A 27,656-nucleotide genomic window follows, 5' to 3' on the forward strand; every position below is an offset into this window, starting at 1 on the left:
TAGTTATCATATTTTACAGTGCTATGCACTTGTGGTAAAAAAAAAAAATAGAGCCAAATTCAAATGTCCTCAGTGAAGTTATCAGTAAAAATTAGTTTTACTAAATCTCAACCCTTCAATAGGCATCTTTTTAACATTGTTTATAACAAAATGTGAACCACACATACAGCATTTCTGCTGCACACCAAATTAAGATGCTCAAGGGAAAGCACTTTATGATTGAGTTGCTAGCTGAATGAGCTGCCTTTTTTTTCCTTTACTGGGAAGAATGTCAAACCAACTGTGCTTATTCAGAAGACCTGGGTATTTGATAGGCATTTTCTAAAAAAATGTAGAAAAAATAAGCTGTCACTGTAAGGAAAGCACACATTTTTGTACTTAGAAACTTTTTAATGTTTTCTTGGATACATGTTCCTTCCCATCATGCCTCTTAATCTAGATTATTCCATCTCAGAGAAACAAGCCACCAGATCCCCTTTTGAAACTAACACACTTTGAAAATGAAAGACCAAAAGCTCAATGTTTACTTTAAAAAGAAGCTCAAAAGTTAAAAACTTATGACTTCTAAGTATCTAAGTTTTCCTGAACAGAAAACCAATCATTTCAAATGGGTTCTATTGCTAATAAATTATAGGTAGCATTAAAAAAAGTAGTAAAGAAGGTATTTTATTATTTATAAACTATGCTTGTTTTCCTGTACACTATTTGAAACACAGGTGACCTTTGAACAATGCAGGGTTAGAGTTACTAAGGGCTGTGCAGTGGAAAATCTGCATAACTTGTTTTTCCTTTTCTTTTTTAAAAGAAAGGCAGACTGCCACATGCAGTGCCTCATTTGGATGTGTTTGGAGTCTGGGAAGCTTGACTACCCTAGTTCTCTTACAAATGGACCTTGAGAACTTACTTGGAGGTTCTAGCAGGGGAATGCAGCTACTGGTATACCCTTAACTGAAGAACAGTCCTCTCCTCTATCGGGAAAGGTCGTCCTCTTCGACCAAGTGCGCAGCTTTGGGAGAGAGGAAGGGAACACCCACCTAGCCAGCCAGAATAGCCAAATCAACTCTGGTGAAAATGGGGCGACAGATGTTGCAGTAAGATCGCCCTCACATCCTGCATATAACTTTTGACTCTACAGTCAGCCCTTCACCTCCTTGGGTTTAACCAACCAAGGATCGAAAACTATTTTTGATGGGAATGCAAAAATACTTTTTTCAATAGCAACTGGTTAAATCTGCAGATGCAAAACCCACAGATACAAAGGGATGACTATATTTATTGAAAAAAATCTACATGTAAGTGGACCTCAGCATTTCAAATCCATGCTGTTCTAGGGCCAACTCTATTGTTTTTTGCTGGGAAAAAGTAACAATTTTTATATGAAAAATACACAAAAATTCTCATTAGATAGCCAGAGAAGTCTGTAGATTTTAGTAATTCAAAAAAATCCAAAATTATATTTGTCTGATACATTTTCAGCATACTTCTGAAGCATATAATATGCAATATTTGCTAATTTCCACCTTCATCTGCTTTGTAATGTTTAGAAGCATTTTACTTGAAAGAAGATAGAAGAAATCAAGGATGTGTAATTTGATAGCGAAAAGACACAGCATCATGGTACTTACATAAACCTCAAAATTCATCACATTTACTCTTCTCATCTTACAGAGAAGGAAACTAAGACCTAAGGAAGTTAACTTAATTCCACAGGACCAAAGTTTGTTGTTTGGACATACAAAACTGAATTTTACTATTTGTTGACAGTCTCACTTTCTGGTACTTACAATTCAAGTAACAACTATTTATTTGACCAGTCAACCTTCTTTCCAAGGCCCTTTTTAGGCTAAGGGAAGCAGGACTGGCATATAGAAAGTAATATACTATAATAGATTTTCTTGCCTAAGATTTATAATCATTACAAAGCTTTCAAGAATCAAAAGCGAAGTTTATCAAAAAAATACATTTAAAATAAATCTCACTTTAACATATTTATTTCCCATTTAAAACATGCTCTATGAATTCTTACAGAGCTTGTAAGATTTCACAGTACTAACTTACCAAAAGTTGTTCCACCAGTTTCTTCACATTCTGCCCCATTTCTGGGGACTGTGACCCACTACATGCTAGTTTTATTAACATTGCAAGGAAGTTCTTACATTTCTTCACATTTTCTAGCATTGTCTGAATAAAGAAATATAAACAAACACAAATGTTAGCTAGAATAGAATCCAAGAAAATTTGTAAAGAGCTGCATTTATGTAAGGTACAGGTGAGAGCTTACTGGAGAAAGATTAGTCTGAGCAGCTGCTGAGTTCTCTGCTTTGAGATTGGGCTCATCTGAGGGGGCAGGTGATGCTCCCACACTTGAAGGCTTCAGGGTAGTTACAGTATTCAACGGCTTCACAGGAGTAACTGTGACGACAACACTGGTTGGCACAGCCACAGACTGAAATTAAAAGTATATATTTAAATATGTATTATATTACTATGATTAAGTATGACAGTGGGTGCCTCATTTCACATTTATCAGACTACAAATAGATCTTAAAATCTTTGCTTTTATGTTATGCTCTACCTAGTCTAAAGCAACGTAACACAGTTATAAAAGTTCTGGACTCTTGCAAATCTGGGTTTTAGTCTCATCTACCTACCTACTAAGTGTTGACCTTAGACAAGTTACTTAAGCCTGTTAACCCTCTGATTCCTGTAAATAAAAAACAAGGATAGCAATGGTACCTACAATATCCTAGGGTTGTTTGTGAAATACTGTGCCAAGCACATAGTCCGCAAAAAATATTAATACTTCTCCAAAAAAGGGTTTGAAATAATAAGCTCTTTATGAAAATATAGAATTTCTTGTCCCATAATTTTCTTAAGCATAAAGCAGAGAGATTTACTGGTTATCTTATATTCAGATAAGCGGCTTTTATGTAGACTATAAGAGTATGCATTATGAATATTACAAAAGTGACATCTTATTTTCAGACTGAAAACAGTTTTAGTTGCTTCTTCCCACCCTCTATTGAAATGAGGTGTGATTATAGCACCACCTGCAGGATAAAAAGTTTCATACAAGAAACCACAAATCAGGTAGGTAATAATTTATACAACCATATTTGAGATAAATCAACAATCTTATTTTAAAGACAGACACTAAAAGTTACAGAACATGAGTAAAGTTTGGAGGTGGGAGAGAGAATAGTACTTGCAATTCACACAGAAAACTAACATTGCACCACTATTTTAATTTAAATGCTTGTGCATACAGCACAAAAAGGTCAGGTTACTATCATCTTCAAGAAAATTTCCTTCTGTAATAGTCAAGATAGGTGAATTTGAATGTACACCCAAATTTCCACTTTAGAAAAACTGGAGTTTGTATTAGACAAGAATGTTTTGAGGGTAAAAATGGTAAAGAAATTAAAAACACTGACTAATGATGAAGACGAGAACTAATGATGAAATGTTAAACAAAATAAGGTAAAATTTTAAAATTGCACCTACATTAGTATAATTTTATTAAGTATGAACAGATCTCAAAGGCAACAATGAAAATATCTCTCTCCTATTCCTATCCTTCGTCCTGCTCTCCAAGGACAACAACTGTGCAGTTTCTTTTGAGTCTTTTGGAGACTTGCTAATAAACTTTTTTAGGTTAATATAAAGTAAATAAATACTATTTCTTTAGTGAGTCTATTTTATGTTCAGTCATTCACTCTTTGTGCCACTATATTTGCAAAAGTGTAATCTGGAACTTTAGCGGGTATGATTACTGGTGGGAAGAGTTCCTCAGGGGAGTTTTGTCCCTCTCCCTTATGAAGCAAAATAAGACCCAATGAAATGTGAGTTCAGGAAAATGTCCTAATATTTGTGAGCAGATGGAGTACTTATGGAATTTCTACTTTCCTTGTCAATATTTTATTCTGTCTCCAGTACAAAATCTGTCCTTCATGACCTGACCTTACCATCTACGTGCACTTTCCATGCCAATTCCACCTCTTAGAAGGCATGAAGAGGTACCTAATCCCAGTCATCGACATAATCTCATTGCAGTAAAGAATGTCTTAAACTCAACTGTAACTCTGCCTTAGACTAGATATAGACCAGCCAATGGTACTTCCATGCATTGCAAGACTGCACTGGCACTGACTAGGCATGTCTGGGGGACAGGAGAGAAAAGAGCTGGGACGGATGAGAAATAATCTGTGAAAATTAGTTATACATAGAGCCAGTAAAATGAGTTGTACAAGTATGCAAATTTAGCAGACTAAAATGCATTTCAAGGAGGTCATACTTGTTTGAAAGAGCAATCAACTTTGGGTTTCTTCATATATAATTAGAAATACTAATTCTAAATGCAATCATTTGCACATTATATTCCAACCTAACAACGAACCAACATATGTCTTCATCATCAAATACAACATAATGTTGAACAAAGATTTCAAACTAGTTCCTGTGTTATATTTACTAGACCAGACCATGTTTCAAGCCATTTAAAATAAATTTCAGTACTTAGGAAAAATTTCAATAATATGAAAATGCTTACAAAATTTCTTAACACATTCACATTTGCCTTTATAGTCAAAATAGACAAATACGAAGAGTTCTATCTTCTCTCATTTCCAAGTTCTAGCTCCTTATTTCCCAGAAATGCCTAAAATTGAGATGCTTTACCCCTCAAAGTAGACACAGATATTATTCATTAACTTCATTGCTTAATAATTTCTACTATTTTAGCCTATTATTGAAGAACAGCCCAGCTTAAAATATGCATCAATTTAGGACAAGTTATAAACAATCCACATGGAAACATCAATGGTAGACATATATATGAAAAAATAATCAAAGGAAAAGAACCCAGATGTACCATTTTAGAACAACTATAAGTACTAAATCTTTGAGAAACAGATCCAAAGAAAAAAGTGATATACTCAAAGTACTGCTGAAGTGATAAAAACCTTTCATGAAATAACAAAATTGTATTGTCAACTCTTACGACTTCCTGTTTTCCTAATGCCTCAACATCCCCATCAACAGGTTCTGGCAACCCACCCAGGAGACCAGATGCACTAGTGTAACAAGGCTGGTGGCCCCTGCTACAAACACATGAAAAACCAAGGAATCAAGGAGGAGCGGGATGAATGAAGCCATATGCCATCATTCCCAAAGACCCACCAGGGGACTCTGTGCTTCCCATTTCTACCCACAGGGGTCACACTTTCATCAAAGGACATAGTAAGAGTCCATATAAATGAGACACCATGGCTACCTCCTGGGCACTTCAGATTCCTTGTGTCCAGGGACCAGCAGGAAAAAGAAGAGTCATTATCATACCAGGGGTAACTGACCTGACAGGTAGGGTTGCTATTACCCAATGGAGGCTGAGGGGCATATGTGTGGTGATTCCAGGTGATTTATTTAAGTGCCTCTTGGTATTCCCTTGCCTGTTTGTGATGACAAATGGACAAGTAGAGCAACGCCTGCCTCAGAATATGGTGATTAGGACCTCATATCCCTCAGGGATGGAGGTGTGATCACACTACCAGTTAAGCTACCAGGACCATCAGAGTTGGTAGATGAGGGTGAGGGGAATGTAGAATACATAATGGAGGAGAGAGATGATAAATATCAGTTGTAGCAGTGGGGACTGTAGTTCATCCTACTAATTTCCTCTTCCTTGTTTCCCTAAGTAACTCACTGGAATCCCAAGAGCTGGTCTTCAACATGTATGAGGAAGTAGATCCTGTAATGCAAGGAGTATCCTGTGATACACCATCACAGGAGAGATTTGTGTTTGCCTAGCTGTTGGGAATGCTATTAGACAGCCCCGAGTTGCCAGCTCCTTCAGGTTTTTTCTAGCTGCAGAGAATCACCTTGCCAAAGAGCACAACACTCCCTGGAGAGTCCACATCCAATGACTGATCGCAAAGGGAAATTAAGGCCTCGCCGATCATGTTGACACACAGTGGGACAACTCTGACAGGCCATATCTGCTCCAAAGTTCTCCATTAGATTGGCTGACGCTTTATTGGGCCTGCATCTAGTTCCAACTCTAACTTGCTCTCCTTCCCTTCCACAGGTATTAATCCCTAACAAATATCCCACACCCCAAAATTCTGTTCCAGCACCTGCTAGACACTGCAACACATGGCTATTTGATGCATTTATATTAATAGATTCAAATAAAACTGATATTCCAAGAATATACACCATGTTTATCTTGTGTTTCCCATATCACCAACAGTTCCCAGTTTGGTAAGTGTCTCATATCTCACTGAATCACTCTCTTCAATGTCACATAGTCTGGATTATATATCTGACAGGAAATAGCTAAATAATAAAGAAACATGAGAGAATAACCAGTGCATACATAACCACAAGTCAGTCACAACTTACTTGTACTGAGGAAGGCTTCGGAACAGTGGTAACCAGAGTAGTTCCTATTTGTGCCAATTTTTTACCAGGTGCCACTGCCATGTTCTTGTTTAATTGTGAATTAGAATTCTGGGGGGTTAGTGGAATAACACAGTCATCAGCATTAGTAATTTAAAATCAATCAGTACCGTGGCAAACATTAAAACACTTTACCATAGCAAACTTCTTAATTATAACTGGTTTTATAATCTTATAGATTATATGCACATTCTCTGCTATGAATCTAACTGGTCATTTGGCCAGTTGAAACTCATTTCATATTTCTAAGGAGGCAATTGATCTAACAAATAAATATTACAGTGTTTCAGCATTAAAATCTTAAACTTTACTCTTTGGCTCATATAGAAAACATACAGGTTCTTATTTACTATCTAATTATAAAAAAAAATGCTAACCTATCTTCTAAATCCACAACAGCTAAAAAAGCAAACTAGACAGGGAAGGAGTAGCTACCATTAACAGATACAGTAACAGAGAAAATGACTGAGAACCCAGAATCAATTTAGGAAGAACAAAATGGGGGGTGGGGGTATTTAAACGGGCAAGGATGATACTACCACAGAATACAGTGCAATCTTTCTTTAGGATAAGCTTGACTCATCAAGAAAATGCTATGTTATATTCAGTATTTTCTGTTTAACCAAAGAAAGATGCCCATAAAAAAATATATTTTTTAAACTCTGCCACACAGATAAGCTTCAGGTACCTGCAAAGATTATCATGTATGTAAAATAAATCACTTCTGAACAATGCCAAATTAATAAAATATTACAACAGACTTGTGAATTTCTTAAAGGTAATTTCTGTAAAACATGGATAAAAATGAATACTATAAAGTGTAGTCTTAATGTTCAGTCACAAACTAAAATTAAAACAGAATGGTTTTCTTTCCATTTAGAGATGTAAACAGTCCTTGAACACTACCTTGAGGACTACACAAAATCTTTGAGTATGAAGACTGAATTTTTATTTTAGCAATTACCAAATGACAAAACCAAACATCTTGATTAAATTGACCTATTCAAACAAAGTAACTTAATTCAAGAAGTTAAGCAGAATCATCTCTTCGATTATTTTTACTGGCAAATACGTACACATTTACATGAACACAATACCTGGAAAAGTAAAGGAGATGGAAAAAACTTTAAGGTATATTACCGGCATTGTACAGATTTTGACTGTTTGAGTATTCGCTGGTACAGCTGGCCTTGAAATTATGTTCCTGGTGGTCTCACCTCCTGTTACAGCTTGCTGAGGAGATACCAACATCAACTGACCACTGTTGCTTTTTATCAAAACTGTTCCTATAGTTAAAAAAGGAAAAAAAAAAAGTGACCTCAGCTAATAAATGAAGTGTAATAATATATTTCTTCTTCCATTTCTTTCAACACTGTATATGGTCAGAATAAGTAATTTGTACATACTGAATTCCATGTCTACTAATTATTATACATAATATGAAAAAAAATGTTTTTACTCAAAGGTACTTAAAATATTAAAAGTCTAAGCTTATGGCTCAGATACTCCTAAAAGAGGCAAAACACTTTTCCTTCATGACATCAAACTATTTATAAAGCTATAGTAAGAAAGATAGTATGGTAAGGGCACAAGACTACACAAATTGACTAATGAAATAGGAAAGAGAACCCCAAAATAGACAGATACAGATATGTAATATCAAATTTTCCTAAGAGGCTCTTCAGATCAGTGAGGACAAGAGGGACTATTCAATAAATAGGGCTGAGTCAGTGAGTTATCTACATGGAAAAGATGAAAAGTTTCACACCATAGACAAAAACCACTAACGATAAAAGTAAAAACTTTTAAACTTTTTTTTTTTTAGCTGAGCCATCCTGCCACCTGTTGACAGCTCAGCACAGCTCAGCTTGGGCCGGGACTCAAACCGCTGTTGCTTAGAGCTTGCACTCTTGAGTGAGCTCTTAACCAACTGAGCCACTCGGCCGGCTCAAAACTTTTAAACTCTTAGTGTAGAAAATTATCTTTCTAAACTTGGGGTAGGGAAGAATTTCTTAAATATGTAATGTGTGATACATTCAACTGTATCAAAAGAACTTTTGTTTAACAAAAGACACCATCAGGTAAAAACACAAACCACAAAATGGGAGAAAATTTTAATTCACATATATTCAAAGGACAAATATCCAAAATGCACAGAAGAAACACAGATGCCAGGTCAGCTGAGTGGCGCGTTGTTTAAGAGCTGGCTTGGGACGCCAGCTCTGAGCAGCAGGGCCCTGGTTCAGATCCCACATTAGGGCCAGTGACACTGCCCTCTACAGCTAAGATGGTGAACAACAGCTTGACCTGGAGCTGGGCTGCCATGAGACGCCGGCGACGGCGTAGGCTGCAGCCCCTGCTGCAGTGGGCTGCCATAAGATACCGTGTGTGGCTGGCAGCCAGTGTGAGCAGCCGGGAACCAGTGTGAGCTGCCAAGAGCCGCTGTGAGCAGCCGTCCAGAGGCTTGCAACCGATCTGCCTCACCCAGGAAGAGCACAATGATAATAACAACATGGGCCAGTGAAGCGACATCCTCCTCCTTTAGGCTGAAGAACAAAAGGACAGCAACTTGTCTGTTCCCCTTCCCCTGTTCCCCAGCACTGTTCCCCTCCCCCAATTCTCTAATAAAATAAAATAAAAATAAAAAAAAGAAACACAGATGCCAATGACAGGGAAAGGTAAATGAAGACCACAGACAGGCAAAAATTAAGCCCAATGACAATATTGAGTGCTAAAGAGATGTGTAGCAACAAGAACTCTAATATCTTGATTGATGGTGATCGTAGAATCTGGCACAACTGCTTTGTATAACTTTATATGATTATGCCAGCTGTGCAATATTGATTTCCACTTGCATATCCTCTAATCCAGTATTTCTGAATCTAAAGAAATTCTTGTCCATGTCAGTAGGAGGCACAGGCAAGAATATTCATAGCTGGAATTCTACTTCAAGGATGGCAGCATGAAGAGCTCAAGAAACCCATTCCTCAGCAAAACAAGCATAAGTGGTAAAATTATTTTTAAAAACAACCATTGAAAGTCTTTGAAAATTGCTTCATGGTATACAGAAAATGAGTACACAATTATTAAAGAAAATCTACTAAAACTCAGTAAGAACAGCAAGAACCTGGGGCATCTGAATCACAACTCACTCCCTCTCCCTTCCCATCTCAGCATTCCAGAAGCTCCAGCCCAGGCAGTGTGGCCCGTCTCTCCCAAGCTCTCAGTAGAGGACTATAGTATCTTCCTGGGAGGAGCAGGTCACAAGCTTTTCTTATTTCCCCAACCCCAAGCTACATACTACTACTGCATGGGACAAATTTGAGAGAAGTGCATCCAGGCTTCTTTTGCCCATCCCCACTCACAAACAGAAGACTCTACCTCAGGGGATTAAAAATACTTGGGCCCCAATCGCCCTCACCCCAGTTCTTTCTTAGGGTGGAGATACCATGCTGGGAGAGGTAAGCAGAGAAGACCAGAGGCTACCACCCATGCCCAGTACTCACTCGTAAAGCAGGGATATCACTGAGAGAGAAGCATGCCACGATCCTGGTACCTGCTCCAAATTATCTCCCTAGAGGAGCTGTCTTCATTTCGAAGTGTGGGAAAGCTCAAGGCCAAGGACACTCTCAAATACAATGGGACAATTAAAAGAAGGCTGGTAGCTTCATAACAGATATGAGCTAAGCCACAGGCCTACCACTAGTTTACCAGAGAGATGGTACGGAGACAAAGAGACAACTAAGAAGGGTCCTCTTGGGATCATAACAAACCTCAAACAATGACCTTAAAAACTACCCCTGTAAAGGAGCCCAAATTTAATAAAAGGAGATTATGGAGCAAGTTGGATCTTAGGGCACCGTTGAAACAATAGGCTGTCAATGAGTTGAGGCCAACAGCTGAGTGTGATACCAACAGAAGCAAACAGCTTAACAGAGAGATCACAGAAAGAAACAGTCAAGGAGAACCACTGTCATTCCAGAGTGGCTGTACTTATGCCCAAGGTTGTGTCCTCTAAAGAGGAGCAGCATTAGGGGCTTCCTATTGGCGAAAAAATACAGTTCACCCATAATAATCCAGCCAGACATAAAAAAATAAACAAGCAAACAACAATAACACATCAAGGAAGTAGGGGCCAGTATCTAGAATTGCTGCAACATATTAGTTTTGAATAAGAAATAACAAGATATGCAAAGAAAAAAGTATGAGACAGGAAAAGAGGCAGGCAACAGAAACCACCTGTGAGAAGGTCTAGATGTCCCATCTAATAGACTTCAATGTACGTAACTTATAAATGTGCTCAAAAGACTAACGAAAACTATGATTAAAGTTAAAAAAAGGTGCAATTATATCTCATCAAATAGAGGATATCACTAGAAACAGATAATAAACAAAATCTGTAGTTAAAAGGTACAATAACTAATAAAAAATTCACTAGAGGGCCTGGACTTGAAAAGACAAAAAGATCAGTGAACTTAAACATAGGTAGAAGGCAGTAGAATGACATAGTCCAATTGCTGAAAGAAAAAAACGGTTAACGAACAATCAGATTTCCACCAAAAATGTCTTTAAAACTGAAGATAAAATAAAAACATACCCAGATAAAAACTGAGAGGATTGGTTGCTAGCAGGCATCCACACATAAAATACTAAATGAAGTTCTTCAGGCTGAAAACAAGTGACCCCAGACAGTAATTTGAATTCACATGAAAAAGAAAGTGCACTGGTGAAGGTAATTATGTAATTTGACAGTATAAATGCTAATAACCTCTACTTTCTTCTCTTAATAGCTTCAAAAACAATTGTATAGAACAATATGTATACAATTGTATTGATGGATCTATAACATATAGAAATGTAATATATTTGTGACTAACAGCATAAAGGAAGTGGATAAGAGCAAAGTTGTATTGCACTATGAAATGACTTCAGATGATAACTCAAATACACAGGAACAAATGAAGGAAACCAGAAATGGTAAATAAGAGGGTAATAAAATAAATGCAAAAATATATCTTTGCTCGTCTTTTTTCAGTCACCTTCTTTAAAAGACATAAAATTACATAAAGTAATAAGGTATTGTTGGGTTAGTAACATATCCAGATGCAATATGTAGAGCGATAATAGCACAAAAATAAAGAAGAGGGAAATGGGCTAAATAGGAGAAATGTTTCTATATCTCACTGAAATAAGTTAATATAAATGTGAAATAGATTCTAGCACGATGTATATTGTAAGCCCTAGAGCAACCACTAATACATATATACATACATATATACATATACATATGTACTTATATAAAGGAATGAAAACGTTACACTAGAAATATTCACTTAATGCAAAGGAAAGCAGTAAAGAATAAAAAATGAGGGTAAAAGGAGAGGAAATATATAAAACAAAAATAAATGCATACCTAAACCAAACATAGCAATAATATTAAAAGTGAATGGATTAAACAATCCAATCAAAAGGCAAAAAGTGTCAGGCCAGAGTTAAAAAAAAAAAAAGATCCAACTATATGCTGCCTACAGGAGATCTACTTTATATTCAAAAATACAAAAAAAGTTGAAAGTAAAAGGACAGGTAAAATATATCCCACAACAGCAACAGTAAGAAAGCGGAAATGCCCATACCAATATCAGACAAAATAGACTAGAACAAAAAATGTCACTCGAAATAAAGAGGAGCATTTTATAATTGATAGAACAACTAATGGATCAGGAAAATGTAACAATTCTAAAAATATATGCACGAAACAACAGAACCCAAAACATATAAAACAAAGGCTGACATAAATGAAGAGAAAAATTGACAATTCAACAATACTTGGGAGACTTCAATCCCCCCACTTTGAATAAAAGACAGACAACTAGATAGAACAGCAACTAGATAATGAAATACTTGAACACTATAAATCAACTAGACCTAAAACACATCTATAGAATATTCCAACCAACAACAGCATTCTCCTTAAGTGTATATGGAACACTCAGGATTGACCATATACTAGGCCATAAAATGAGCCTCAATAAATTTAAAAGGATTGAAATCATACAATGTATGGTCTCCAACTACAATGAAATGAAATTAGAAATCAAAAAGCAATTAGGGGAGTTCACAAATATGTAGAAATTAAACACAACCCACTCCTTGGTAAGTAGCCAGCTGGTCAATGAAGAAAATCACAAGGGAAATTGGAAAATGCTTTGAGATGAGAGAAAACAAAGACACAACATACCAAGATTTATGAGATACAGCTGAAGCAGTGTTTACAGAAAAATTTATAGTTGTAAATGCCTGTATTCAAAAAGATACATTAACTTAACTTCCACCTTAAAAGACTAGGGGAAAAAAGCAAAATACAAACTAAAGCAAGCAGAAGAAAGGATATTAATAATTACAGCAGAGATAAATACAGGCATAACTCATTTTATTGCACTTCACTTTATTGCACTTCGTAGATATTGTGCTTTTTACAAATTAAATGTTTGTGGCAACCCTGTGTCCGGCAAGTCTATTGGTACCATTTTTCCAACAGCATTTGTTCACTTCGTGTCTGTGTCACATTTTGGTAATTCTCCCAATATTTCAAACTTTTTCATTATTATTATATTTGTTACAGTGATCTGTGATCAGTTATCTTTGATGTCACTATTGTAATTGTTTTGGAGTGCCACAAATCATACCCATATAAGATGGCAAACTTAAATCAATAAATGTTGTGTGTGTTCTGACTGCTCCACTGACCATGTGGCATTCATTCCCTCATCTCATCTCTATCCCTCTTCCTTGGGCCTCTCTATTCCCTGGTACACAATAACATTGATATCAGGCCAGTTAATAACCCAACAATGGTCTGTAAGTGTTGAAGTGAAAGGAAGAGTCCCATGTCTCTCACTTGAAATAAAAAGCTAAAAATGATTAAGCTTAGTGAGGAAGGCATGTCAAAAGCTGAGAAAGGCTGAAAACTAGGCTACTTGTGCCAAATAGTTAGCCAAGCTGTGAATGCAAAGGAAAAGTTCTTGAAGGAAATTAAAAGCACCACTTCAGTGAACACAAGGATGACAAGAAAGCCGAACAGCCTTATTGCTGATATGGAGCAAGTTTTAGTGGTCAGGACAGAAGATCAAACCAACCACAACATTCCCTTAAGACAAAGCCTAATCCAGAGCAAGGACCTTTCTTTAATTCTATGAAGGCTGAGAGAAGTGAGGAAACTGCAGAAGAAAAGCTTGAAGCTAGCAGATTGGTTCATGAGATTTAAGGAAAGAAATCATCCTCCATAACATAAAAGTGCAAGGTGAAGCAGCAAGTACTTATATAGAAGCTGCAACAAATTATCCAGAAGATCTAGCTAAGATAATTAATGAAGGCAGCTACACAAAACAGCAGGTTTGCAAGGTAGATTAAACAGCCTTATATTGGAAGATGATACCATCTAGGACTTTCATAGCTGGAGGAGAAGTTAATTCCTGGTTGTAAAGCTTCAAAGGACAGGCTGACTCTTATTTAGGGGCTAATGCAGCTGGTGACTTTAAGTTGAAGCCAACGTTCAGTTACCATTCCCAAAATCCTAGGACCCTTAAGAATTATGCTAAATCTCCTCTGCCTGTGCTTTATAAACGGAACAAAAAGCCTGGATGACAGCACATCCATTTACAACATGGTTTACTGAATATTTTAAGCCCACTGTTGAACCCTACTGCCCCCAAAAAAGATTCCTTTCAAAAAAATTACTGCTTACTGACAACATACCTGGTCAGCCAAGAGCTCTGATGGAAATGTACAATGGGAATGCTGTTTTTATGCCTGCTAACACAACGTCTATTCTGCAGCCCATGGATCAAGGAGTAGTTTCAACTTTCAAGTATTATCTAACAAATACATTTTGTAAGGCTGACATAGTTATTCCTCTGATGGATCTGGGCAAAGTAAATTGAAAGCCTTCTGGAAAGATTCACCATTCTATTGGGTTGTTGGAAAAGTCACGATGCATGTTTGCAACAGATGGCACTAGTTCATTTTTGGAAGTACTAGAGTCATTCACATCTATGTTATTGCTATGTCATTTAACTTCATTCTAAAAAAAAATGAGCGATTTGGTTGAGTTTTGGAGATTTTACAAGTTCAAGATGGAAGACCAAACTGTGCATTTCTGCCACATTTTACTGTTTTACTTCCATAAAGGGAAGAACATGAGTTAAGCTTGTGAAAAGTTGCATAAAGTTTACAAAAACTTTAAAGTGACAATGCTTTACAGGAACATCAGTGCCAATGACGGTTCACAAAATTCCTTGATGGTGATTTTGATCTCAATGATGCTCCTCGGTCAGGCTCACCAAGGTTGATGACGACAAATAAAGGCATTGATCGAGTCAAACCCACATTACACGACACGAGACTGCAGAAACACTGAACATCCATCATTCAAGCATTCACAACCACCTGAAGAAGCTGAGATATGTAAACAAGCTCAATATTTGGGTTCTGCATGAACTCAAATTAGTTCACTTGACGGTGCGTATAAACATCTGCAATATGCTCATTAAACTTGAGGAAAACGATCCTTTTTTGAAGCAACTGATAACTGGTGATAAGAAGTGGATTGTTTACAACAATGTGGTGCGCAAACGGTCTTGGTCCCGACGTGATGATTCACTTCAAACCACATTGAAAGCAGACATTCATCAGAGGAAGGTTATGCTCTCAGTGTGGTGGGATTTTAAAGGTGTCGTGTTTTTCGAGCTCCTACCAAGGAACCAAACAATCAATTCGAATGTGTACTGTCTGCAATTGGACAGTTTGAACGAATCTATCATCCAGAAACGTCCAGAGCTTGTTAATTGTAAAAAAGTTGTGTTCCATCGCGATAACGCGAGACCACATACAAGTTTGGTCACCCGTCAAAAATTATTGGAGCTTGGATGGGATGTGTTGCCACACCCACCATACTCTCCTGCCCTTGCACCGTCAGACTTCCACTTGTTTCGCTCTCTTCAAAACTCCTTGGGTGGTATAACATTCAATTCAGACGAGGCTGTAAATCAGCACCTTGTTCAGTTTTTTGCAAATAAAGACAGGTCCTTCTATGAACGAGGAATTATGAAGATCACTGAAAGATGGCAAAAGGTTATCAAACAAAACGTGCAAGATATCACTGATTGATCTTTGTTCTTTATATAAATAAATGACCTTTGGAAAACATAGACAAAATGCGTCACGACTTTTCCAACAACCCAATAGATGCTATTGAAACACTGATGATTCATGAGAAGAGGTCAAAATAACAACATTAACAGGAGTTTAGAAGAAGTTGATTCCAACTCTCATGGACGACTTTGAGGGCTTCAAGACTTTGGTAGAGAAAGTACTGCAGATTGGTGGGAAAAGCAAGAGAATTAGAATTAGAAGTGGACCCTGAAGATGTGACTGAATCACTGCAATCTCATGATAAAACTTGAACAGATGAGTTACTTGTTATGGATGAGCAAAAAAAAAAAAAAAAAAAAAGGTTTTTTTGAGATGGAAACTACTCCTGCTGAAGATTATTGAAATGACAATAAAAGACTTAGAATATTACATAAACGTAGTTGATAAAGCATCAGCAGGGTTTGAGAGGACTGACTCCAATTTTGAAAGACGTTCTACTGTGGGTAAAATGCTATCAAACAGCATTACATGCTAAGGAAGAGTCAACTGATGCAACAAACTTCAATGTTGTCTTATTTTAAGAAATTGTCACTGCCACCCCAATCTTCAGCATCCAGCACACTGATCAGTCAGCAGCCATCAACATTAGGCAAGACCCTCTACTAGCAAAAAGATTATAACTCGCTGAAGGCTCAGATAATGGTTAGCATTTTTTAGCAATAAATTATTTTTAAATTATGTTATTGCACACTTAATAAACTACGGTGTAGCATAAGCATAACTTCCATATGCACTGGGAATCCAAAGATTCATGAGACTTGTATTATTGAGATATTTATTTTATTGTGGTCGTACCTCCGAGGTATGTATGTAGAATAAAGCATAAAAAAATCAAGAAAAGTCAAAACAAAAGTTGGTTCTTTGAAAAGATCAACAAACCTGACAAACCTTTACCTAGATTGACAATGAATAGAGGGGAGAAGGCTCAAACTGCTAAAATCAGGAACAAAAAAGGGGACATTACTACTAACCTTACATAAACAAGAGGATTATAAGGGATTACTATGAACAATTGTAAACCAATAAATTAGATAACTTAGATGAAATTTACAAATTCCTACAAACACACAAACTACTGAAACTGACTCAAGAAAACAGGCAACCTGAATACACCTCTAACAAAGAGAGTGGATTAGGGCCAGCCAAGTGGCTCAGTTGGTTAAGAGCTCGCTCAAGAGTGCAAGCTCTGAGCAACAGCGGTTCGATTCCCGGCCCGAGCTGAGCTGTCGCTGATCTGCCAACAGGTGGCAGGATAGCTCAGCTAAAAAAAAAAAAAAAAAAAAAGTAGCTAACATATCCTAAGTTGTTTCTTCTGCAGGTATCATGGGCCCAATTCCTTTAATTTTTCAAATGTCATAGTTTCCCCTACTGAGCTTAAAGTCACCAAAATTTCACTCTTCCCCTCATTCCCATAATTCTTTGAGTAAATGAAAGAAAAATTAAATCAATAAATTTTTATTCCAGATTCTATTAGTTCTGATACAGCTGTCCTATCCTCCATTTACACAGCTGATTTGTCAAAACAGAGCTTACCTCTATTAAATGTCATCTTTTAAAAACGGAACCATGGGCCGGCTGAGTGGTGCGTTGGTTAAGAGTTGGCTTGGCATGCCAGCTCTGAGCAGCAGGGCCCTGGTTTGACCCCACATTAGGGCCAGTAACGCTGCGCTCTCTATAGCTAAGATGATGGTAAACAACAGCTTTACCTGGAGCTGGGCTGCCGTGAGTCGCCGGCAACGGTGTAGGCTGCAGTAGAGCTGCAGTGGGCTGCCGTAAAGTTATCATGAGTGGCCGGCAGTCAGCATGAGCGGGCGGCAGCTAGGCAGCTGGTGTGAGCTGCCGTGAGCCACTGTGAGCGGCCAGGACGGCTGGCGAGTGACTGCCTCACCCGGGAAAAGCGCAATGATAATACCAACATGGGTTAGTGAAGCGACATCCTCCACAACTAGACTGAAGAACAAAAGGACAGCAACTTCTCTGTTCCCCTTCCCCAATTCCCCAACACTGTTCCCCTCCCCCAAATCCCCAATAAAATCTTAAAAAAAGCGGAACCACAAGATTTCAGGTGATTTTTACCTTTTGTTTGACTTTCTGTATTTCTGGTTGTTTTTTATATATGTATGTATTAGTCTACAAAAATTAAAGGATTGTTGGAGAAAAATTAAACTTAGGGTAATCTAAGGAAATTCTAGAAATCTATTTGGTTTCCAGGAGAGGAATTGTGTCTATCTTATTTACTACTACATTCATGGTACTTAGCATAGAACCTAGCATATAGTTAGCACTGTAATGTAAGACTAAATAAAAAATAAATCATTTACTTTAAAATACTCATGTTTCCTTGATCTAGACATTCCAATTTTTATTAACCATTCAAGAAAATAATCAAGATGCATACCATAATCTAAATACAAAAACATTTGGTTTATTTTTAAGTAACTTTTAAACAAAAAGCATAAGCAATCTAAATGGATAAGTAGAGAAATGATCGAATAATGGTCTATGCAGCCATAAAGTTAAACTTCTGAGTTTATAACATACAAAATTGTCACTATATAATGGTAAGTGAAAATCAGGATATAAAAATTATATCACAGAACCCCAATTATGTAAAAATAAAGGAGGCATGCATCCATTTCTCCCCCCACCCAAAGAAACTAAAAGGTTTTAGGGAGTGAAATGTTCTATATTTTGATTGCAGTTCTATATTTGACTTGCTACCTTTGTCAAAAATTTCAAAACTCATTGTAAATGGGCTTCTTTTTTTTAACAAAAATTGTAGCTCAATACAGTTGACATAAAAATGGAGACTAAGGGCCGGCTGAGTGGCTCCATTGGTTAAGAGCTCGCTCAAGAGTTTGAGCTCTGAGCAACAGCAGTTCAAGTCCAGCCTGAGCTGAGCAGCTGCTGAGCTGCCAACAGGTAGCAGGATAGCTCAGCTAAAAAAAAAAAGGAGACTAAAACACACAACTCAAAATATTTTGGGGCAATATTTTTGTTTTCCAAATTTTTTACAATTTTTCAATTAAAAAAAATGGGGCTGGGTAGGTATTGAGGTTATTTAAATGTCCATACTTTTTAACTACTGAGAATTTGGTAGATGCTAATACGTATTAGATTAATAGCTACTACAGGTACCTAGAGCCAAATGCTACACAGACACCTTAAATATTTAAGACGTTTCTGCTATATAGCATTGTATTCCACACAAATGGTGTTCCTAGTGTTCTGTACAAGCAGGCCTGTATACTTATTTTACTTAATCCTTATGATATTTCTATGAAGAAGGTATGATCCACTATTTAGACATAAGAAAAGTGAGATTCAGGATGAGGTTAATACATTTGCCGAAAATCACAAAGCTATTAAGTGGAAGAGCTGGTATTCAACTCCAGGTCTGCTGATTCCAAGACCAATATTCTGCCCTATATTGCTACACTCCACTGCCCTCCCCAAAAGGCTAAGCCTCCAAGTCCCTTGTTATCTACAAACTTGATTAGTACAACACCTTGTCCTTACTTTGTGGCCTAAACCTCACTGTGAACTAAACCTTCCCAGCTACTATATAGTATTACATACTTACTTAACTTCAAGGTAACAAGATCCCTCTTAGGTATAGTTACTCAGTAAGTAACAAACCTATATATTATCATCCAGCCCACGTTTCTCTATATTCAAATCCCTCCTCTCTGCACTCAATTAAAGTTTCGTCTTCTCTTACCATTAATTGAAGTCTGGGAAATGACTTCTTAGATTCCATGGGTAGCTTTTTAAAATTAAGTATGAAAAGTATTAACGTTGTTGATTATGCATTTAAACAATCTTTTGGGGTAAAATTTGGCAACACCTATTAAAATATAACCTTTTGAACCAACAATTCCACTTCCAGCATCCTATAATATGTTTACAAAACTGCATAAAAATATACACACAAAGATGTTTATTATAGTATCATTTGTAATAGCATAAAATAGTGCACATAATATCAATGCCTATGACTAGGAAAGCGTTCCAAAAATGATGGTGCACTGATATAATGGACAACTAAGCAAATAAAAAAATGAGGACAATTTATAGGTATTAACATGAAAAAGATGCAACAAATTTTGAATAGCAATACTCTGGTGAAGTGGGTATCACATTTCAGTAATTGTTTTTCACGTAAACATATACCACTTTTTGTAAGCAGAATAAGCAAAGAAATTAAAAATAAAACACACTGATATGTGTGATGGCCCTTGGAATCCCTTAAGGGCTGCTTTTCACATATACTCATGCATGCATTCATATACTTAAGTGCCTTCATGTGCCAAACAACATAGTAGGCCCTGGGGATAATAAAGTCAGTGACATAGAGTCCCTACCTTTGTGGAACTTACAGTCAAAAAGCGAACAAAGGGCCAGCCGAATGGCTCAGTTGGTTAAGAGCTCACTCAAGAGTTTGAGCTCTGAGCAACAGCTGTTCGAGTCCCTGCCAGAGCTGAGCAGCCGCTGAGCTGCCAAAAGGTGGCAGGATGGCTCAGCTAAAAAAAAAAAAAAAAAAAGCAAACAAAACTAAAGTGTGAGAAGTATGATGGTTAAAGTACAGAGTGCAAATGAGAACACAAAATAGGAGAACCTATCCTAGCCTTGAAGAAGAGTAGCTGGAAAGGAGTGCCAGCACTTTCTCCTGAGGAATGACTATCCATAGAATGAATAATGCTATTGACACATCTGGTTAAGCTGACTCCACAGCCTTTGAAATCCAAACAGCCTGTGGCACATATGGTGAGCACTGAAAAGAAGAGCCTCTCACTTCATGAAGTCAAGCAGCACTGTGACAACCGCGAAAGCTGATGATCATGGAATACCCCTATGACAAAGCCAGAGTGGAAACAAGAGCCATTAGCTTATCCAGGAACTGGTTCAGGGATTTGGGAAAGCAGATGCAAATCTTAACATCTCAGCATGAAGGAATTGATGAAAATGGACCTCAAACTGTCTCACAAATAACTTTCAAAAACTTATGTACAGAATGACTGTCAAACAGAATTTAACACAGTTTGTGACATAAAAGGAATAATCAAGTCCTTGATCATCGCTCTCAAACAAACGATAGGAGAGACACAGAATACCAAAAACAGAAAGAGCCACAGTCTGGCCTAAAATCCCACAAGTTCACAAAAAAGAAAACTAGAGAGGTTGCCAAAAACATTTAACAGAAGGAATAATTTTCAGAGCTTTACTATAGTTTCTTTCATTTCTTCACAAAGCTCCCTCCCCTGCTCCCTAGAAAAACCTGTGGTGTATATTTATTTTTTAAAAAACAAGTTCTGTTCATAGAGGAAATTCTGAAGTAAAGAGAAATCAAATGTATACTTTACTAATGTAAAGTATACATTACCGTATTTGCCGGCGTATAAGACGACTCGGCGTATAAGACGACCCCCTAACATTTCCACTCAAAATACAGAGTTTGTTATATGGTCGGCTGTGTGCGATTTTGCGAGTGTGGTAAAATCGCATAACAGCAAAATCGCATAACAGCCGAGCATACACCCAGCAGCGCTGCTGATGCCTGAACGGTATGTGGAATGAAGTGGGCGGGCATCGGGAGGCCACTATGGCACGGGGCAAGCACTATGGGCAGTCTATCTGAAGTGTACCTGGCGTATAAGACGACCCCCCACTTGGAGGCATATTTTTCAGGGCCAAAAAATCGTCTTATACGCCGGCAAATACGGTACCTAAGAAAAAGAAGAGCTGACTTCTAATAAAGCACCCTTGAGTAATCAACTGCTAATGCTCAGTATGTAAAAGAAATGGTACAAGAATCAATCATAACCTTTCTAAAACATTGCTTTAATCAGTGTTTCCATTTCATTCTTCAACTATTGGTTATCTTATTCTGCACCAACAAGAGAGCACACATTAGTATGCTCTTCTGCCACACACCAGCAGAAATTCCCAAAAGCTACTCCTCAAAGCATCTCCCCACCTTCTCTGTAACTAACAATTCCTAAAGGCAATTTATCTCCTCTCCTTTCAGTGGTTTTTATCCATGGTCAGTAGCATAAAATGTTTTAGTGTTGTGCACATTTAGGCTGTGGTCCTAGGTTGCTGTTACTGAGCTCTGGCAAGTTTCAGTTTTTGTTTCTCTGTGTATAAAAAGGTTATGCTGTAAAATTCTATGGATCACACCTTTTAGTACTGATACTCAGTGAGGCATACCATACACATGTCAAGTGGTAAGCATAGTGTTGTGGGAAAAGTTAAACCGATCTGGATTCAAATTCCCTGACACCTATGAGTTTTGCTTTGGGCAACTTACTTACTCTTAGAAAAAGAGGGTATGACCAACAAACTACTTTATAAGAGTACACACAGGATGGCAATTTAGAAGTGGCTGAAAATGTCTACTGGTGCACAGATCTTAACAAGCGTATGTACCTTGTGTACCATACAAAACTGAAACAGAACTTCATCAAAAGTGAAGTACATAATCTTCCCACAAAGTTCATGACCAACTAGAACATTAGCTACAAAAGAGCCTCCATTATCTTGCTAGGAGATACTGAAATCTTTTGAATCAAATGGTTTCACTTCTTTACCATCTTGGTGGGTCAAAGTTCCAATCACTGATGAGCAAAACTAACAGAAGACAATATCACTGAGAAGAATGTAAGATGTACTTTCTTTCCCCACTAAAATTCCAAAAGACTTTCAGTTGAGGAAACAAAGAAGGTGGAAGACTCAAATATCCTATAGCGTATTTATATGTAAATGATCACAAAGAAAAACCTTTGCATAAATCATGAAAAACAACCCAATAGAGTAAACCCTAGGATAAAAAGTACTCCTATACTCATAAACTGTAGCATTCACAGACTGCTTCAAATATAACAATCGCATGGCTCTGTTCTATTTGTAAACTCCTGCACTTGCTCCGAGAGTCTTCTAACCCAAAGTTACAATTATCACACATCTAAAGACTGTGCACGAAGCAGCGTTATTTCTAGTACTATAAATCAGTAAACTTACTTTGACTTGCTTAAATTTAAAATTCTTTCAGTCTTAACCGCCGAGAAAATTTACACTTTTATTACATCGTAATGTGTGTAGATATATAAATTGATCCTTTTTCCACATGAAAATAAACTTTAGCTATACTCTATCGTAGGAGCCAGTGCCTCAAAGGCCCTTCTCAATATGCTGCTCCAGCTTTTAGTGTCACTTAGGTGAAAAATCCTTTCCTTAAATATGGAAAGAAAAACTATGCAGTAAGGACTCAAAGAGGATATATTAATTGTAAAGCCAAATCGCAGCCCTGCAAAGTCAAGATTATGAAAGATTCTCGTGGATGAGTTTTTTTATAGCTACCAGCAAGAAGGCGCAATCCGGGGCTGCGACGTTTCCATAGATAAACTGGAAAAGGTGATCAACATACCTGGAGGAAGCTGCAAATTAGCAGGCAGCTGAACTGTTGTGGTGTTGGGGGCTTTCATGGCGACTATCTGAGGAGCGGGTAGCCCAGGGCCGCTGGTGAGTTTAGGAAGAGCACTGACAGGAGCCACTTTGGTCACCAGGGTGCCCATGGGAGACCGCAGGGGCTGGGACACCGTGGACTCCACGATGGCACTGACAGGAGCCTTAGTCACGGCGCCCAGCGCCACCGGAGTGCTCTCCACCCGGACCGGCAGAGCTCCGGCAGGGGCCATGGTCAAGGTCCCGGAGGCGCTCACGGCAGTGTGGGGAGCGGCGCCGGCCGGTTCCGTGAGGCCCGCGGGCATCCCCCAGGTGGATCAGCGGCAGCTGCAGCGCTGCCGTTTCGGGAGCAGAGGCAAGCGGAGACTTGACAAGTAGCAGCCGACTCCAGTGAAGTTCCAGCTCCACAGCATCGCTAGCGAGAGGCGCACGGGCAGTGACACAGAAGTCAATGATGGGCGCCAGCTGGGAAGCGGAACCCACGCGTCCGGGACCTGCCTAGCGTCCGCGTGGCCCCGCCAGCGGCAACACCTGCTCCGCGGCTCGCCACTTCCTCAGCAGCGCTCCCACGTGCGCCGGTTCAGCCCGGCGCTTCAGCCTCGGGTCCCGCTGCGGCGGAGCTTGGCTGAGGGGCTCCCGGAAGAGCGTCACTTTGGTTCCCACCTCTCAGCCTAACTGCGCCGGGGTTGCCCCGCCAGAAATTTCAAAACCACAAACCCCGAGTTCCCCGAAGACCCCTACACAAGCTCACTACAACCCCACCGCGCGACCCCGCCAGCCATGTTTATATAGCCGCGCGCGGACACCTCGCGCATGCGCACAGGCCGCCGCCACCGCCCCGGGCTTTCCCCGGAATCCGGCCGCGTAATTGGCCACAGAATGGAATCGCGCTCTTGACGTCACTAGGGACGGCTCCAGAAGGCGTTAGAATCTTTCCCAGAATCCGGAGGAAGGAGGGGCGAGTTGCCAAAAATCTACCACGTGGGAGAGGGAATCGCGCTTGGAAAACTGCGGCATCTGCGTTCCTCCCGTTGTTATATCTAGTTGCGTGTTCCTTTTAAAAAGCCGGGACGAGACTTCCCATAGGATTCTACTTTTTAAGCAAACAATGCGGAGGACTGATTTTGGAGAAAGGTGACACAGTAAGAGCTCAAGCACGCTTCCTTAGTGTTCTGCGGGATTTGCTCTAAAGCGTCACTAAAATTAGCATTACAGTTGACATTGTGAAATTTTGTAAATGTCTTTTTTGTCTTTTAAATGTTTAAGAATAGTGTATAGTCTGTAAGGTGTGTCCATTTTCATGTAATTTTAGAGTTGAACGCCCACAAGGAAAATCGAATTCTTCCTCGATGCTGCTAAAGATGTCTCTATCACCTCTAAACTTATTTAAATTATTTGTTTACATGCCTGTCTCCTTGAAAACTTGAACAGTGTCTTAACTTCTCAGATTCTAGCATTTAGATCTTAAGTGCAATCCTATAGTCTTTGAATAAGTTAAAAGTGTTTGTTGAATGTATCAATCCAGTCCCATATGGAAAAATTTGCCCCTTAGAGATCTCTACAGAAAAGATGTCGTGATTTCAGGCTGTTATTATATGTTTGTGAAAACTGATACTGAACTGGAGATTTCGCAAGTAGGAAGGTAAGCAGACGTTTACAACTTGTAGTTTTCTCCCTTTCTGTCAACTCCAATTGACAAGATCTCACTGCTTACACATTACTATGTTTACTGTCTCATATCTCAATAAGAACCCATTTGTGACCCAAATCAATCACATCCTTCTTTATTCCATGAAGGCATACCTGATTACCTATCTTGTAGAAAACTCCTCAAAGTAGAAGGGGGCTGGAGGAAGGGAAAACTAAACTGAGCATCTCTTGTGTTAGTCACTAAGATACATTTCCTTTTTTTTCTTTTTCTAATAACCACCCACTTTACTGACTTAAAAACCACAATTAAAAGAGTAATTTATACAAGAAACCAGCGTGTAAATGCCAAAGTACATCTCTTTCCACTACCCCACAAATGTCTGATTCATCATATATCACTCTGCCTCTGGCAAAATGCCCTTGCACATAAAAGGTATTTAATAAATATTTGCTAAGTGAATGAATTAAATAGAGCTATGCAACATTTTCAGTGAAGTGGATTTGAATCCTAGGTCTGCTCTTCTCTAGCTGGGCAAATTGTTCAGCCTTCACATTTTTCTCTCCATATAGTTTAGTTCAATAAATACTTATGGAAAAAAGACTCAAAGTTTGCACTGAGAACTATTTTCAAACTTTCATTAGACCCCCTACCCCCAACTCATATACTTTGTTTAGGTATGTAAATAACCTCATTCAATTTACAAAGAGGCTTGGCAGAGGAAGTATTCGTTCTCTTTAAGGTGACCTAGAATAGTTTTCTAATAATTGTTTGCTTTATAATTTGATTCACTGAGGGCAACTTAAATTTTCTAGTTGCAAAGAATATACTCCTCCTTACTCAGCACAGGTAACTACTGTCCCTAATTTGGAGTTTAGTAATAATTAAGTTTACTACATTTCCTTCCTATAGAAACATAGTCATAAAACAATACGTAGGAAGACAAAATGCATTTTATCCCTCTACGTATGTAAGAAAAGGAAAAAATGGAGGAGGAAGATTATAGCTTGATTTTACTATGTTTATCTGTTAAAAAATATTGGTAAAATAATGAGAATCAACTCAGCTTAAAGATAGTGAAAAATACTTATTCATTTACTTCTTAGTTCCTTTGAGCTGCTGTAATAAAATAACATAGACTGGGTGGCTTATAAACAACAGAAATTTAGCTCACAGTTTTGGAGGCCAGAAGTCAGATTAGGGTGCCAGCATGGCCAGGTGAGGAGGGTCTTCCAGATGGCAGACTTCCTGGTGCCCTCACATGCAGAAGGGTGGATGGATCTCTCTGGAGCCTCTTTTATAACTACTGATCCCCTTCATGAGGGTTCCACCCTCAAGACTGAAGCACCTCCCAAAGGTCCCACCTACTAGCATCACTTTTGGGAGTTAGAATTTTAACATATGAATCTGAGGGAGACACAAATATTCAAACCATAGCACCTTTTAAATGAAGGACTGCATCATTAATTGTCCAAATATTCTGCTCATCATTTTAGGTAATGAAGCAAAGCTATGAACAAATACGAAATTTGTATTTCCAATATTTCACTATTTCTCACACACACACACACACACACACACACACACACACACACACACACACACAAATACAATTTAACTTGGGCATAAACAAAGACTAAGGGCACAATTATTGAGCGGACAATGTAAATTATTCTTACTGTCTTTTTGATTTGCCAACTGCCTACAGGCTCTTCAAAAAATAATTATAAGTTTACTATTCTGTAGAATTTAAAGAGGAAGTCTTGTTTATCTGTGAAATGAGATGAGCTGAAAAATCTGCCTAAGAAAACATAACTATTTGGCTAAGATGGTCGTGGCCTCACTTTCAAAGTAATCCAGAAACAAATGACTTTAAGTTCTATACTTTGAATCTGGTCCAAAATCTGTGTGCCTTTGCATCAGAGCATTTAAAATTTTTCAGCAACAGTACACATTTCTACAACACCACTCTGTGAGTCCTTTGCTCTTAAAAGAATGCAGTTTAAACTCTTTACAAATTTTTACTTCATTAATGACTTCCATTTAAAAATCTTTTACCATATTTTTATCATATATTTTATCATTCTTATTGCAATATAATTGACATGTATTAGTTTTACATGTACAACATAATGATTCAATATATGTATATAATATGAAACCATTTTTGATGCCTTCATTAAAAGTTCAATGAAGACTGAGACACTTTTTAAATTTTTTAGTATTTAAAAGTAAATGCACCTAGAAAAAGTGCATATAACCAGATGATCCTCATATAAGCAATCCATTCACACTATAGAATACTAATCAGCCATTAAGATTTACATGTGTAGAGGTATATTTATTGACATGGAAAAATGATTGTGGTATATAATAAGATAGTATGTAAAGCATGATTCCATTCTTGGTAAATAAAAAAAACTTTTAAACAAATAAGCAGATAAATATATGCTTATAAGAAAATTCTAGATTATATACCAAACTGTTGACAGATGACATCTCTGTTTGGAGACATTCTAAGTGATCATTTTCTTTCTATTTATGTGTATTTTCTAATTTTTCTACAATGAATAATATTTTCATAATCAAGAATACAAGTTCTTTCTTAAAATGTGTATTCTTAGGGACATTTGAAATCTGTAAGTACAGCTAAGTATTCCCTAGTCTCCTCCCGAAAGCACCCAAGAAACCTCACTGAACTTCATGGAGCTAGGCAAATATATTAACCTGTTTATGACAAGTAGAAGCTTATTACAAACACTGCCTTAATCTAGGAAAACGGGCAGTTTTCTGAAAGTATGGGTACTCACTTTCATTTCATATTAAGTGTAATAAGACCACTCAAGAAGCCATAAATCCCAGAAATAATCTTTTATTT

General features: G+C 37.9%; 1 protein-coding gene across 1 annotated transcript in view; it reads right to left on the reverse strand.

Moving 5' to 3' along the window:
• TAF4B (TATA-box binding protein associated factor 4b) overlaps nt 1-23,911 on the reverse strand; it is a gene marked incomplete at its 3' end in the record, with an annotated part of 77,830 nt that extends 53,919 nt beyond the window's left edge. Inside the window, exons 1-5 of the mRNA XM_019656143.1 lie at nt 23,093-23,911; nt 7,597-7,742; nt 6,400-6,507; nt 2,282-2,446; nt 2,059-2,181 (exon numbers count right to left, since the gene is read on the reverse strand). Of these exons, the coding sequence (XP_019511688.1) occupies nt 2,059-2,181; nt 2,282-2,446; nt 6,400-6,507; nt 7,597-7,742; nt 23,093-23,435 (885 nt within the window). The remainder of the gene's footprint in view (nt 1-2,058; nt 2,182-2,281; nt 2,447-6,399; nt 6,508-7,596; nt 7,743-23,092) is intronic.
• Between the last annotated feature and the right edge of the window lie 3,745 nt (nt 23,912-27,656).

Source organism: Hipposideros armiger, unplaced genomic scaffold, assembly GCF_001890085.2.
Source record: "Hipposideros armiger isolate ML-2016 unplaced genomic scaffold, ASM189008v1 scaffold_255, whole genome shotgun sequence".
Classification (NCBI taxonomy): Eukaryota; Metazoa; Chordata; class Mammalia; order Chiroptera; family Hipposideridae; genus Hipposideros; species Hipposideros armiger.